General features: G+C 40.8%; 1 protein-coding gene across 6 annotated transcripts in view; it reads right to left on the bottom strand.

Annotated features, from left to right (window-relative positions):
* sim (bHLH transcription factor single-minded) overlaps positions 1-12,910 on the bottom strand; it is a 31,251-nt gene that overhangs the window by 7,181 nt on the left and 11,160 nt on the right. For 3 of the 6 annotated variants that reach the window (XM_069118253.1, XM_069118254.1, XM_069118256.1), the window contains exons 2-5: positions 5,849-6,124; positions 4,298-4,383; positions 3,881-3,970; positions 3,530-3,751 (exon numbers count right to left, since the gene is read on the bottom strand). In XM_069118253.1, coding sequence (XP_068974354.1) covers positions 3,530-3,751; positions 3,881-3,970; positions 4,298-4,383; positions 5,849-6,124 — 674 coding nt within the window. Of the gene's footprint in view, positions 1-3,529; positions 3,752-3,880; positions 3,971-4,297; positions 4,384-5,848; positions 6,125-7,548; positions 7,696-12,910 lie in introns of those variants that run through there. The other 3 variants (XM_069118252.1, XM_069118251.1, XM_069118257.1) reach the window with 3 other exon arrangements.

Here is a 12,910-nt window from a genome sequence, read left to right as displayed (position 1 = left end):
ACAAGTAATAAATTCATTTATGTAGAGAAATATCGTTCGCGAACACTTTTTGGTTAAGATCTACTATCTCCTTCTTCTTTTTCGATTCTAGTCTTTCCTGAGATTCAAATTAGCTTCTATGGTTAGGTGTATTTATTTATTTATGCTCTTTCCGCAGGTAATCCGAATCGTTTACTGTTCATCCATACTTTACTGGATTTGCATAAAAATGTGCACAAATTTTGCGACACATACCGACGCTTATATCGCTTCAATTGTACAATTAGTTTTTAAAATAAAAGGTTGGAAAGTTTTTCAGAGAAATTAAAAATTGGCCCAACTTGCTTAGGCTGGGTTTAATTAACTTCTCGCGGAGGAATTTCGTAATTAACTTTTGATCAACTGCAGGGTCACAGTTTAAAGGTAGGAAAGGGAGAATATTCAAACGAAAGATCGCAATTAAGGGCGATATACTCGACATGGAGGACTTATAGTTATTTACACATGTGCACGTGATTATTCTTAATGTTATACAGCGGTTCCGACAGGACGTAAGTGCGACACTCGAGCGAGTTCATCGGGGGGGTTGAAGTGCGGATTTTCGCGTGGAACAACGCCGCTTCCGGGGGTAAATTAACAATTCCTGCTTAATTAAATGGCCGATGAAACGGAAAAAAGCCTCGTTCAACGTCGCCTGTGTCTCGAGTAGATGGCGGATTTGTAAAGCAAATAGGCTTGTTCCGTATGCCCGCGTTGCATTCTCGCTTCTCTCATATGCAATTTCGCGATGCATCGGCGCGGGCCCGAGCGTGCGAGTACGGGAACACGAGGGTGAAACCGGCAAGAAACGAAATACATAATTCGTAACGGGGTGCGGACTCGCTCGATTCCGTCTGTGGAAACGAGCTCGAGTGACGCGCTGAAGAACCGATTTTTAATAGATACAGTATCATCCAGTAATAAATTGAGCTAAATCGAGTCTCAGAAGACAAACTCTTTAATTTCTTTATATAGTAACATAAGAGTTTGATATTCGATGAACAAATGATTTGCTTCCATTTACCCAAAATGGATTCCATAAATTCCAGAAACGATGTAAAAAATAATATTTCTAACATCATTTCCGCAATCTTCTCGTTGTGGCTCCCGAACGATTCGATTAAGTTTAACTCGATAAAATTTAGAATCAATGAAATTCTAATTCGCGTTTCACGAAAACGATTACGCAATAGATGATTCCTCGCTGCCAAAGTGATTTTTCTTTCGTTTAAAATTCCAACTTTGGTTATTTAAAAATTAAGTTATATCATGTATATTTCTGAACCCTATCAAATACATTAGAAACGATCGTTTATGAAATTTCATAAATTTCTCACTTATCTTCGGGAAACTTGTATTTACGAATCTAACAAGTTGTTCTTTTTCCAACTATTCCAACTATTTCTTTTTTTTTTTTTGCTTCTCCACCGCAATTTACTTGTATAGAAATTTCTTAAAACTAGTTAAACATTATAAAAGAAAAAGTGCAACGTTCGTGATTGCCGAAGATCGCGACCCTTCGACTCGCTTGCGCAATCGTCGATCTAATTCACTGAAAATCGGACGAAGCGCCTACTCGCGCCTACGCAAAATCCAGCCAACTATAGGTTTGGTCTTTGTGTGTCCTAAGTGCCATACAAAGAGCCACCTTCGTCCCACATAACCCCCTTCGGGGAACTTGCCTTTAACAGCTTACAGGGGTTGCATTCATGACTTTACTCAACGCCTATTGGGGTCTTTTCTGTGTGCGATTTCGTCGAGAGCCACGGTCATCATAGCGCTACAGGCTTGAACGACCTATTTGCCAAACATTTTCCTTTTCGAGGGCAGTTTCTTTTGCTACGGCAAGTGCAAAGTGTTGCAGGTCCCTTTCTCTGCGCTTACCCTTTACGAAGGATAAATGAAATAATGGTTATTGCCTGAACATATGTGGAACATTTGGTAAAACCAACGTGGATCATCCGTGAAAGTATTGGGGTGGATATCCTGATTTTCGGTAAATCGTTTGTAGTATTAATGATCGTAAATCGTGGCGAGCAATTGTCGACGAAATCTGGACCGCACCAGGGAGACTGATTTAATCGGATCGATGAAAGTAATTTGGGTAATCCATGAATAACGATGCGCGCCGTGTTCGGAACATCGATCCCAGTCTCGAAAAGTGGATTTCAGATATTCGCTTTAATATAATTGGTAGCTTGAGCGAGATTTGAGAATATTTGAAAGAATACGGTAAATAATTATACATGTAAAATTATTAAGACGATCGATTATCTTTGATAGAGCGTGATTTAATCATAAAATTAATGGACCTGTAATGATTTTATTTACATAGAATGAAATCGATCTTTAATTTGCATTAACAGAATCAGTGTTCATAATTTTCATATCCAGTAAAATTACATTGTCGTTTAAGAAACTCGTTGTCGTCGTGTTTCTTAAATTTCTTAATTCACGAATCACGTAAAGAAGATTCTTGTTGACTGATGAAAAGACTAGCTGTGTTAATGGAAACTGTGATGTCTAAACGAAACACGTATATCGTATATTTAATCTCGTAAGATACTATATAGTAGACGAATTAAGATTATATTCTATCGATTTTACAATGTTATAAACGACACTTCGAAGTTATTAATTCGCGTAATTAATTCTTGATAAAATAAAAGAAATTTTGTAAATACGTCAACAATTTTCTGATTTTTCTATCAGAGAAAACACGCTACCGAAAGCAAACGGATGGAAAGACACGTTCGAAATATAGAAAAATTATCTGGAAAGCTGAAATCGAAACGAATCGAGAACGAAATGGAATCGACTGAAATAAAATTGTTCCACAAAGGAACCACGGCCACAGAGATTGATCTTCGTAAATTTCGATTATTCCGGATATATGAAACACGTTCACGTAGCCGGTGTTTTTATTGCACGGAAAGAACGGATGCAGCCGAGCGAGTTTAAGCAGCCTTCTACCTGGTGGCCGTTTTCTTTTCGACTGGCGCGTGACCAGGACAATACCGTCCCTACTTAGCTCGCCACTTCTTATCTCTTATTTAGCATTTGAATTTTTATTCGTTTTATGATTTCCTGTGCAAGCAGCCTAGGCGTTATGCTAATCGTTGAACGCCTTCTCCTCGCCGCCTTGTCTCGCGGTTTGTTTGCTGCGAATATTGCGCGATTTACGAAACCCAATAAACCGATAATCGCGTACTTTCGTCTCCAAGATAATCGTTAACCTTCGAATTATTTCAGGAAATTTCTCGTAGTTCTAACGCAAAATCTATCTTCTTAAAATACGTGTATCGTTGTAATTATATTATCGTTATTCGTAACGCTGAAAGTCAACCAATGACCAGAGTATCAAAATGAAAGGTATATGCATACGAAAATACAAAGTAGTGGCCTGAAGATTATAGCGGTGTAAGTGAAAATTTGGAAAATTCTCATTTAATTATTTTAACGTCGGAAAGACGCGAATCGAAGAATTTTTACATAATTTTGATTACGTTACCTTGTATCCCTCCGTGACTAGTCCCGCACATCTCTTCGCCAAATTGCACTTCATTCTGAGGATAAAGACGCGTTCCAGTTCGATTTCGCCTCTCGAGTTCGCAGGCGGAAAAGTGAAACCAGCGAGATCCGCCGGACTCTGCGGTAGGTTTAGGACCGATAACATTTCAGCGTGATCGTTCTGGTAGATGTACTCAAAGATACTGTTACCCGTTAATTCCACCTGAACTCATTAACACTTCACGTCAGGAGATTCTGCGTGAAATTTTCATCTTCCTAGCAGAAGCTTAGAATACTTGCATTGAATAATACGAAATAGATATAAGAAGGAGATAAAACGTATATATCTGACCTGTGCCATTCCCAAATGCACGCTAGCAGTTTCGCTTATGTACATAATTTTTCCATCAGGCGCCAGCACAAACACGAAACCATCCAAGGCCTAAAATAAAGAAATCTTCTTTCAAACGTAATCGAACGATCGTAGAGACGAGAAAAAAGGAGAAGAATATTCTGGTCTTTAGAATTTAGATTTCAACGCCTCGTTACGGCCTGATCTCTTTCGTATCGAACAGAACAGCTTTCAACTCCTGGTCGCGCCCTTATCTCGTTCAATTCGATAGGAGATGAAATTATAAAAATCAAGAAAATGAAGCATCTGTCTGTGGTACTACCAAAGGCTAAACGTTGACGTTTATACGTCTGACAACGTATGTAAGACCGTTAGATCGATTTATAAGGCGCGACACAGAGAACGATGAGTGCTTACTTGCAAAATATAACTAGTCACCTCCTTGAGGGCGATTTGCAGGGATATGTTGCCTGGCTGGGAAGCGCCCCATTCTTCTCCGAGCCCTGAAAAATCATTTCACCACCGTCAAACTTTCGGCTGAATTAATTTTCCTAAACGACGGCGACATTTAAATGTCGTTGAAAGTATTCTTTTTGTTTTTCTATTGCTTGTGAATAAAAGGAAACTCACGCTCGGTTCTTTCGCTCGTCATCGTTTTAAAACTTAATCGTTGCGATCTAACAACTAAGAAAAGAGGTTTTCTCCGTAAGGACGCGACGCACATCGTACGGACGCGTCGGTCTCGTCATCCCGATATACATGTTTCTAGCGACGTTTCATACACGACGTGTAAGCAAGCCTATAGCCAAGTATTTCGTGTCTGCGCATTAATTACATTCACGCGCGAGCTGCCACAATTGCAGCTGCAGGGGCGGTTTCTGCAGCCGCGTGGAATTTCACGGAAAATGGCTTGATCGTTGCCACCTCGGCGGCACGGTGCTGCGACCTGATATCACAGATATTTATCTCATTGGTCGACAATCTCGTTGGAATTATTCGATGAAATAATTTTTAGGTAAGCGATTATCGATAAAATTCTGACTGGCTGACGATTAAATAATTTCACAGTAACGATTAGACGAAACGCGCACACAGTGTGGCGATTTCTTGATACGAACGATCGAAACAGAACGAGTTTATTTATCCTTTTGAAAGTATTTCACGCCCGTTTACCTGTTCACCGGCTAATTTTCCACGCGAATGAAAAAAGGAACACCCTAGAAGTGTCACAGAGTGGGCGACGTGTCTCTTTTTTCTCTCTTCCTTCTCCCTTTCCTTTCATTTTTTCGAAGAATAAAGACGCGACCGTATTCTAGAGGGATGCAGCCACTTGAAATTCAATTCATCGATGTCGTAAGAACGCGAGGGCAGGCGGTGAGACGGGGGAAGCCATTGTAACACTATAACAGCCCCCATGCTTTGCTTACAAAGCAGCGGGGACTAACAATGCATTAAGTGCGCAATCACATCCATCTCATCCGATACTATTTGCCCTTTGCGCGTAAGTGTCCGGTGGCTGAATTAACAAAGAATATCGTTCCAATCCGTTTACCGCTAAGTGAAGTTTATTACTCGGCGCGTAGTATCAGCCCCGCGTAACCACTCACTCGGACAAATTACCAATCGATTTGCTTCTCCGACTATTTTCGAAGCGAACCCCGTTAAACATCCTCGAACGGGATCGGCGAATTTTTCTCAATTCCTACTTATTAACTCGTTAAAGGCCAATTTTTTTTGCGATTCTTTTCGATCACTTAACATCGCGAGATTTTTCTCTTTAACGTTGTAGCTGAGAGAAGGAATTCCAAGGAGTCGCTTAATATCTTTCTCGTTGCTATCTTCTTCGCCTAAATTCTAAGATTTTAAGAGATGGTCCTGAATGGGTTAACAGTTTGAAATTCTGGTTGCATGGTCATCTTTTCTAGTTGGAAATGTTACGTTCTATGGGATGATATTTTAGAGTAGTACCGTTTGGGAACAACGCTCGCATCTTCAAGTAACTAGTCGTCAATCGAATGACACTAGCCTTATCCATTTGGCCCGTGAGGGCGGCTGGTACAGGCAATAGCTTAGCGAGCTCCAGAAACTCTTGATTCTCCCTGTCGCGGCGGATTCGCGCTGCCTTCTTGCTTTTCTCCTTCATTACGACTTCCTGCGGGCCGGACGTACTAGGGACAGAATTACCGTTCAGAGGATAGTGATTGTGCGAGCTGAGGTCTAGAGTGTCTGAAGATGAATTGTTGTCTGAAACAGAAAAACATCACGGTAAGGTTACAATTATAAAATACGAAATTTATGTAAGCGATGAGAAAGAAAGAAACGAAGGAATGCATTAAGCCAAGAGTTTTACGTTCATAAGATTAGAAGAAAAGGTAACGTACGTAAACAATACGCGAGAATGAAAAAGAAATGGCGGTGCTGTAGGAAAGAGTTTCACGGACGTAACGTTGCTAATATCACGATCGACGTCGTCGAACAACGATACAGCACCGAATGCCATAACGACGCCGAAGCTGCTCGTTATGAGAACCGAAAGCAAAGGGAGCAAACCGTCATTAAAACGCCGGCAAGAGAGCAATCTAACGACGTAGCTACCCATCTACCGAGACTTCTCACGAATGGAAATTTGCTTGAATAATGCATTTTTTTCCTGCTCCGTCGTTTCAGTCACCAATTCCGCGACTCGATCTCAACATCTTCCCTGTAAAGTGTATAAGAATATACGCCGACTACGGAAAATTTCGCTGAATACAGCCTCGTATCTTTCTTTCGCATTTATTTCTACGTAGAGAATCTTCGTTCTTCGATTATTTCTCAGTGATTATTTCGTAAGAAAGATTCCTACAAAGAATAATACGACGAAGAAATGTCTAAAAGTAGTTTGGTAGTAGAGTAAAAGCGTTTTGTATCTAGCGAGAAAACTCGACGAAACGAATTCAGATATTCTCGGTTTTAATTAGTTTCACTCGTAAAGCGACGGAGAGAAAGGAAAATAAAGAATGCGGAGACTCGACGAGACTAGAGGTACGTATTAACGTAGTACCTAGAAGTACCACAGAGGAGTTAACACGCATAACAGCGTAGAAATGAATCGGTTGTACTTGTCCCTGTATTCTTAGAATCAACGGTTAAAAAACATTCATTCCCTATAGGTACAAAGAACATCGTAAAGTTTTCTTCTTTGTCGTGATTGTGGAACGAATAGGTTCATGAACGTGTAAGTTTAAAGAGCCTGAATGAACCGAGCTTAAGAACAATAATTGGAACTAGCAAGTACGACGCTACGACGCACTGAAAAATTAACGACGAGTAGATATGTCTGGAAACGATTTGATCATCGAAACAAGTTGATAAAACAAATTCAGTTTTTTTATTTTTTTCACGTTGTACGTCCTCGCGAAAGGATCACAACGTTCACCAACCAGCTCGAACAAACGTTGAAAGAGTTTATTTCAAGAAAAAGTAGATCGACGACAATTTTCAAACTGACATGTTTTGAAACAAACTTCGATATCTTTCTGAGATTGTTTCCGTTTCCAACTATCGACATAAGGATCGCTCTTTAAAATAACACGACGATCATGAAACTCGCCGGTGGGCGCCATCTTCTATGTTCGCGTTGGACGCGCGCGATTCGATCAAATACGTTTACTAACGTTAACACTTACATAGGAATCCGTCCGTGACACTTGGACACTTGAAAGATTCCTCGTGCTCCTCGTAACATCGAGTTGACCACGTGTCCTGGACAACACGGACGATTTCCACGAAACTCTCGGCTATATCATCGAATTTGTTCCAACATTTTCTTTCGATCGCATACACATCTGCACGCACACATACACACACACATATATAATCATTAATACGCATTAATACGCATTAATACGCATTAATACGCATTAATACGCATTAATACGCGTTAATACGCAGCATCCTCTGAACGAAAATAAAAGTAAAAAAAGATTCAGAGATAAAACGAAGGGTAGAATCCTCTGGAATTTGGAAATTTTGATTCCTATCACGACCTTGAAAATGCATATGGAATGAATCTCGACAAGGGATACACGCACCACAACTGACGTCCTTTGCACTGAAATTACGACTAGCGTACAAAGTGTGGAAACCTCGTGTCGCCTTTCGTCTTTTTCTCTTTCCCTCCGTCGGCATATTTCTCCTCCTACCGCCGTTCTTTCGCTTTCATCTCATCCCCGATGCTGTTTCTCGATGGGGTAGGTAAGCCGTGAGGTACCACCCTTATTTTAAGCTCCACCCTTGGAGCAGGGTCAGCCGAAAGACCCCTCTGTACACGCACGTGAAAACTTCCCTGTCTGCGTTCTCCGTTGTAGGCGAGAGAGACGAGATAGGAAGATGAAACGAGATGAGAGTAGACAGCTACAGAGGGGAAAGAGAAAGAAACGGAAGGGCGAATGAGAGAAAAACAGCAGAGATAGTCGGAGAAAGCCCAAGTGGTCCACGCTGGACCGTCATATATATCGAGGTGACGGGTGACAAAATCGAAAGCAAAGACGATTGCTGGTGGCTGTACTGTTCCATTGTCGGGGTTCCCACTGCAAGATACCCGTAGCTAGCCTCTATTCTACCCACAATTACTCGTGAATCTGGAGAAAAAACTGTCCGAAGTTTGAGCTATTGAAATATTACAAGGGTAATCGTTGGAACTACCGTTCCGATTGGCGAACAGAATTTATTACCTGTCTGTTAGTTCTTCCAACGACGTGCAACCACCTGTATTTTATACGATAATTATACGAGAGATTATTAGAGTAGACACTTTCTAATTTCGTCAAAACTGCGTTGCTACGTTTTGTATAAAAACGATGGAAATTTTGCGATAAAACGTAGAATACAGTTGTGTAAGAGGAACGAATCGTTTGTCAGTTGACTCAGCGTTGAAACGAACAGTAACGAGAGTAGAATTTTTTGAAACGATGTTCGGAAAGAGTTCGCAGCCCGATGAAGCTTGAGACGCGACGATCTCGTCGCGTGTGCGAATCCTTCCGGGGCAAAAACCCCAAGAAGACTGTGACAGGTTAGAACCTCGTTTTATGACTGGGCTATATAATCACCTTGCTATGCACCTTTTTGCCAAAAGCAAAGTGCATTTCGAAATAGGAAACATGTGTCACCAAAATGTTCCGCATAAAAGAAAGAACCTGCCGTTACCGGAACACAATGTCCACGACCTTAGGGAACACGTTTCTCGTCTCCTGGCGTTACCCTCGCAAGCTTACTTTGGTATTCTCTGTTAAATACTTTCTATACGCCTTGGCTCGGGTCGACAGGTAGAAAACATCTAATACGAAACATATGTTTCTTCTTCGCCTTCTATCGTCATCTTCGCACCTTTCCAAGACTAGGACGAGACTATAACGGTTCGAAACAGAGAAGCTGAGGTGGTTGGTAGTTTATTTGCGAACCGTCGTACCAATGAATACCCGCGGTACACTTTAGCTACACTTAGTTGCAACACGTAGCTGCACCTTAGCTTGGTCAGGATTGTCCGGGGAAACGTGTCATTCGAGGTCATCGATTCATAAATATTGATTTTTTCAAGGATAAAGTGACTTTGGGACGTGCGTTTTACGGAGAAAAATATTTTTCTTGGATATCCTATTTTTTATATTTATGAAGTGGTTAGCAGAAATTTTGTCCGGACAGGACAAGAAAAATATTTCGTTGTACAGAAGATACGATCGATGTACGCGATAAATAGTCCAGTAATATATTTACGCGATATACGTACAATCTTTCAATGTATATAATGATATTTAATACATACATATATGTAATAATATTCCTATTCAGCGATGGTCGAATACGGTGTTCAATTTAAAGCTTTTTCTACTTATGGATTACAATTTGCGATGGAGTGCCTAGAAAATTTCTAAACTGTTGTCATTCGTTGGACACGTTATATAACAATAAGGAAAGGAACAGTCACGTCGATTAAAATCAGCCGTACTTGCACGAAGAATTCGTAAAATATTTACGAACAAGCAACATCATTAAAGGAATGAAACCAAACACACGTACGCATTCTCTTCCGTGTTTCGTAACGCGTGTCGTTTTTAAACAAACGAATTTCGAACGCTCTCTGACAAAACAAGACAGCAGCGATATTCCCTCCCCTGATCGATCCGCGATATCGTTTACGAACACGCTTTCTCCAACGTTTTGAAAATCTGAATATCTTTCTCTCCCCTCGTACTTACGAATTCCAAAATCTCCGATTCATCCGATGACGAGTCTATTATCTTCCCAAACGTCTTTACAAGCAAACGTTTCCCGAAATCAGGAATCACTTGGAATTTTCAAAGAAATATCACGGCGTAGGATCTGAGGAAACAAGAATGTCTGAATCGTGACACCTGAATGCGACATGGTCGACCATTAGAATTAATGAATTCCTCGGTCCTTTGAGCAAACCCTCGGTAAACTCGACAAATCGATTCGGTTTCGTTTTGCAGCGTATCCAGCAGTGCGATACTAGGTCAAACCGTGAATTACCATCGTCGAACGATTACGGTGGTACACGTAGAAAAGTCGTATACAAACGGGGGGCACAGGAAACACAATCCTTGTCGTTCGTGACCGTCTCAATGCATTGTCGAGGGTGCGCGAGCCTGCAACTCCGCAACGGCTTAACATCGGCTCACCTACATTCTCGTTGTCGGATACAACGCATAACCATCCCCTGCGCTCTTTTTTCTGGCTGTTACACCCCCGCCGTACATTTTGCTACGTCCTAAGAACGCCCTCGTGCTGGACAAAAAGACAAGGGGGCTGGTACACGCGCGATTCATCATCCCCCTTTAGTCACGACAGAAAATCTATTCACCGATCCCACGACACAACGGACCGAGAGTGTGCTTGCGCATTTTAACAGTCCGAAATAAGGTTGACTGGTCGACGTGGTTGGTCTAGGTCGTAGACAGAACTTGATTTGTTGGTGGGACGAATTTGAACTCCATTTCCGGAGATTTTTGGTCATTTTTGGGTACTGAACAAATTTCAAGATCGAAGATCCAAACGTAGTAAATCCGAAATGAACGATCGACGAAAGTAAGTAAGAAGTGAGGATGGAAAATAATTATAAGAAAACATCGCTTCGATTCACGATTATAAGAGTAGAAGAGGAACCATTAAGGATACGGTATTTTATATAAAAATTCTTTAATATCGAGTGAAATTGCGATCGTTATGAAAATAGAAAAAATTGTACAACCATTTTGAATATTCTTCCAAAGAATTTATGCTAACGAGTAAGAAAAATTAACGCAAAGGCCAAGTTCGTCGCGATTGAATTTCATTCCCCTGTTTGAAAGGACCGTACGATGATGTAACACGATCGTAGCTTAAATTAAATATTAGCATACAGCGTGTTCGAGCATAAACCACGATATTTACGTTAACCATAGGTACGATACGAACGATAGCGAGTATGGACCTATTCCATTAAAAGAACGAACACAATTGGCCACGTTTCACCCCAATGTGATTCTTCTTGGCGCCATATGACAAGTCTACTTTATCCTTAGCCGTACATCTCAAAGATTCTATTTTATCCTCCAAGGACATACCTCCGTCGGATAAAAATATCCGAATTGTATCTTGTTCCTGTATGAAAAGTGTTCCGTGTAATTTTATCATCGAATATTTTCTACGAAACGTTTGGAATATTTGATGTTCGGTTGTCGTTGTATTTACCGAAACATTTCAGAAAATGTTCAAGGGAAAATGCGTAAAATTTACGCGTGGGATGCGCATTCACCGAATGGCAACATCCGGTGTTACGTTTCTGTCGCATCCATCGGTGCAAACTCGGAATTGACGGAATAATCGACAATTTATTCTCATTGAGGGATGCACGCATTCCGACACTTTCATAGAGCGCGTATTTGCGGCGCGCGAACAACCGTGCCATTTTCTCGCTTGCACACACGGCTCGTGTGTGCTCGATCATGGAAGACACGGCGGTATTACGGATACGAAAATAACGTCGACACGGCACGCGTGTAAATCTCAACAAATATTATCTTTGTCACTATTCCCACGCGCACACGGATCTTGCATATTTGCTCAAAAACTATAGGGTACACTCGATATTAATCCTCGGTTCTCGAACGACGCCTGTTTTCTCTCTGATATCGCTCCGAAGACGTACAAGCTGCACAGTTTATCTCGTCTACACCTTATCGGACATTTTGGTCAAATATCGGAATTAACGAGATTGTCGCGAATCTAACGAACATCGTTCGATTATACCGATTCGGTCAAAAAGTTCGTGGGCTGGTCGTTGTACGACGATAAATCTGCGAATGCGCGCATAAATATGCAACAAAGGAAGCTGCGAATATTTACGTAACTTTATGTTATCGCAAATACAACTAGATAAATTGAATCTAAATAGATTTCTATTTTTTACAAATAGACTGCGAATGTTTATACGTTCGCAGGAAATATTTACGCGGTTTTAAAGGATCAATAAGGAATCAAGAATGTACATGGCATGTAAAAATATATAAAATATCCAAAGTATCATACTGTGTAACAGAAACGTTCGTCACGATGCTATTTCTTTAGTCATGTTCGTAAGAATATAAATTTATATAAAACGAATGTGTCGAGTTATGATAAATATCTTACTCTGGATATTTTCTAGACGCGTTTCTTCCCGTCAGATGCGTCCGGTATATTTTTGAACGTTTACATTTCTCGGAAATGCCTGAACATCGACTGATAACCAAACAACTCAATCCACGAACCTTTTAACTTAACTATACATCACATTTTCGCATAGCATCGTAGAATTTTTTAAATACCCCTTATAATCACATGAACTTAACGCTTCTAACTGAAGCAAACTAAATAGCCATTCGATTTCTTTGTGATATCTTTTCTCTTCCTATCTGAAGCACCAACACGTGTTCTAACGATCAAAGTACCTTCTGCTTGAGTTGCATGAACTCCTTCCACGTGGAGTCTTCGCTACTTGGAACCGCGGAG

Source organism: Bombus flavifrons, chromosome 8 (assembly GCF_040668555.2).
Source record: "Bombus flavifrons isolate JBK064 chromosome 8, iyBomFlav1_principal, whole genome shotgun sequence".
Taxonomy (NCBI): Eukaryota; Metazoa; Arthropoda; class Insecta; order Hymenoptera; family Apidae; genus Bombus; species Bombus flavifrons.
This window is presented reverse-complemented; position numbering and strand designations above follow the sequence as displayed.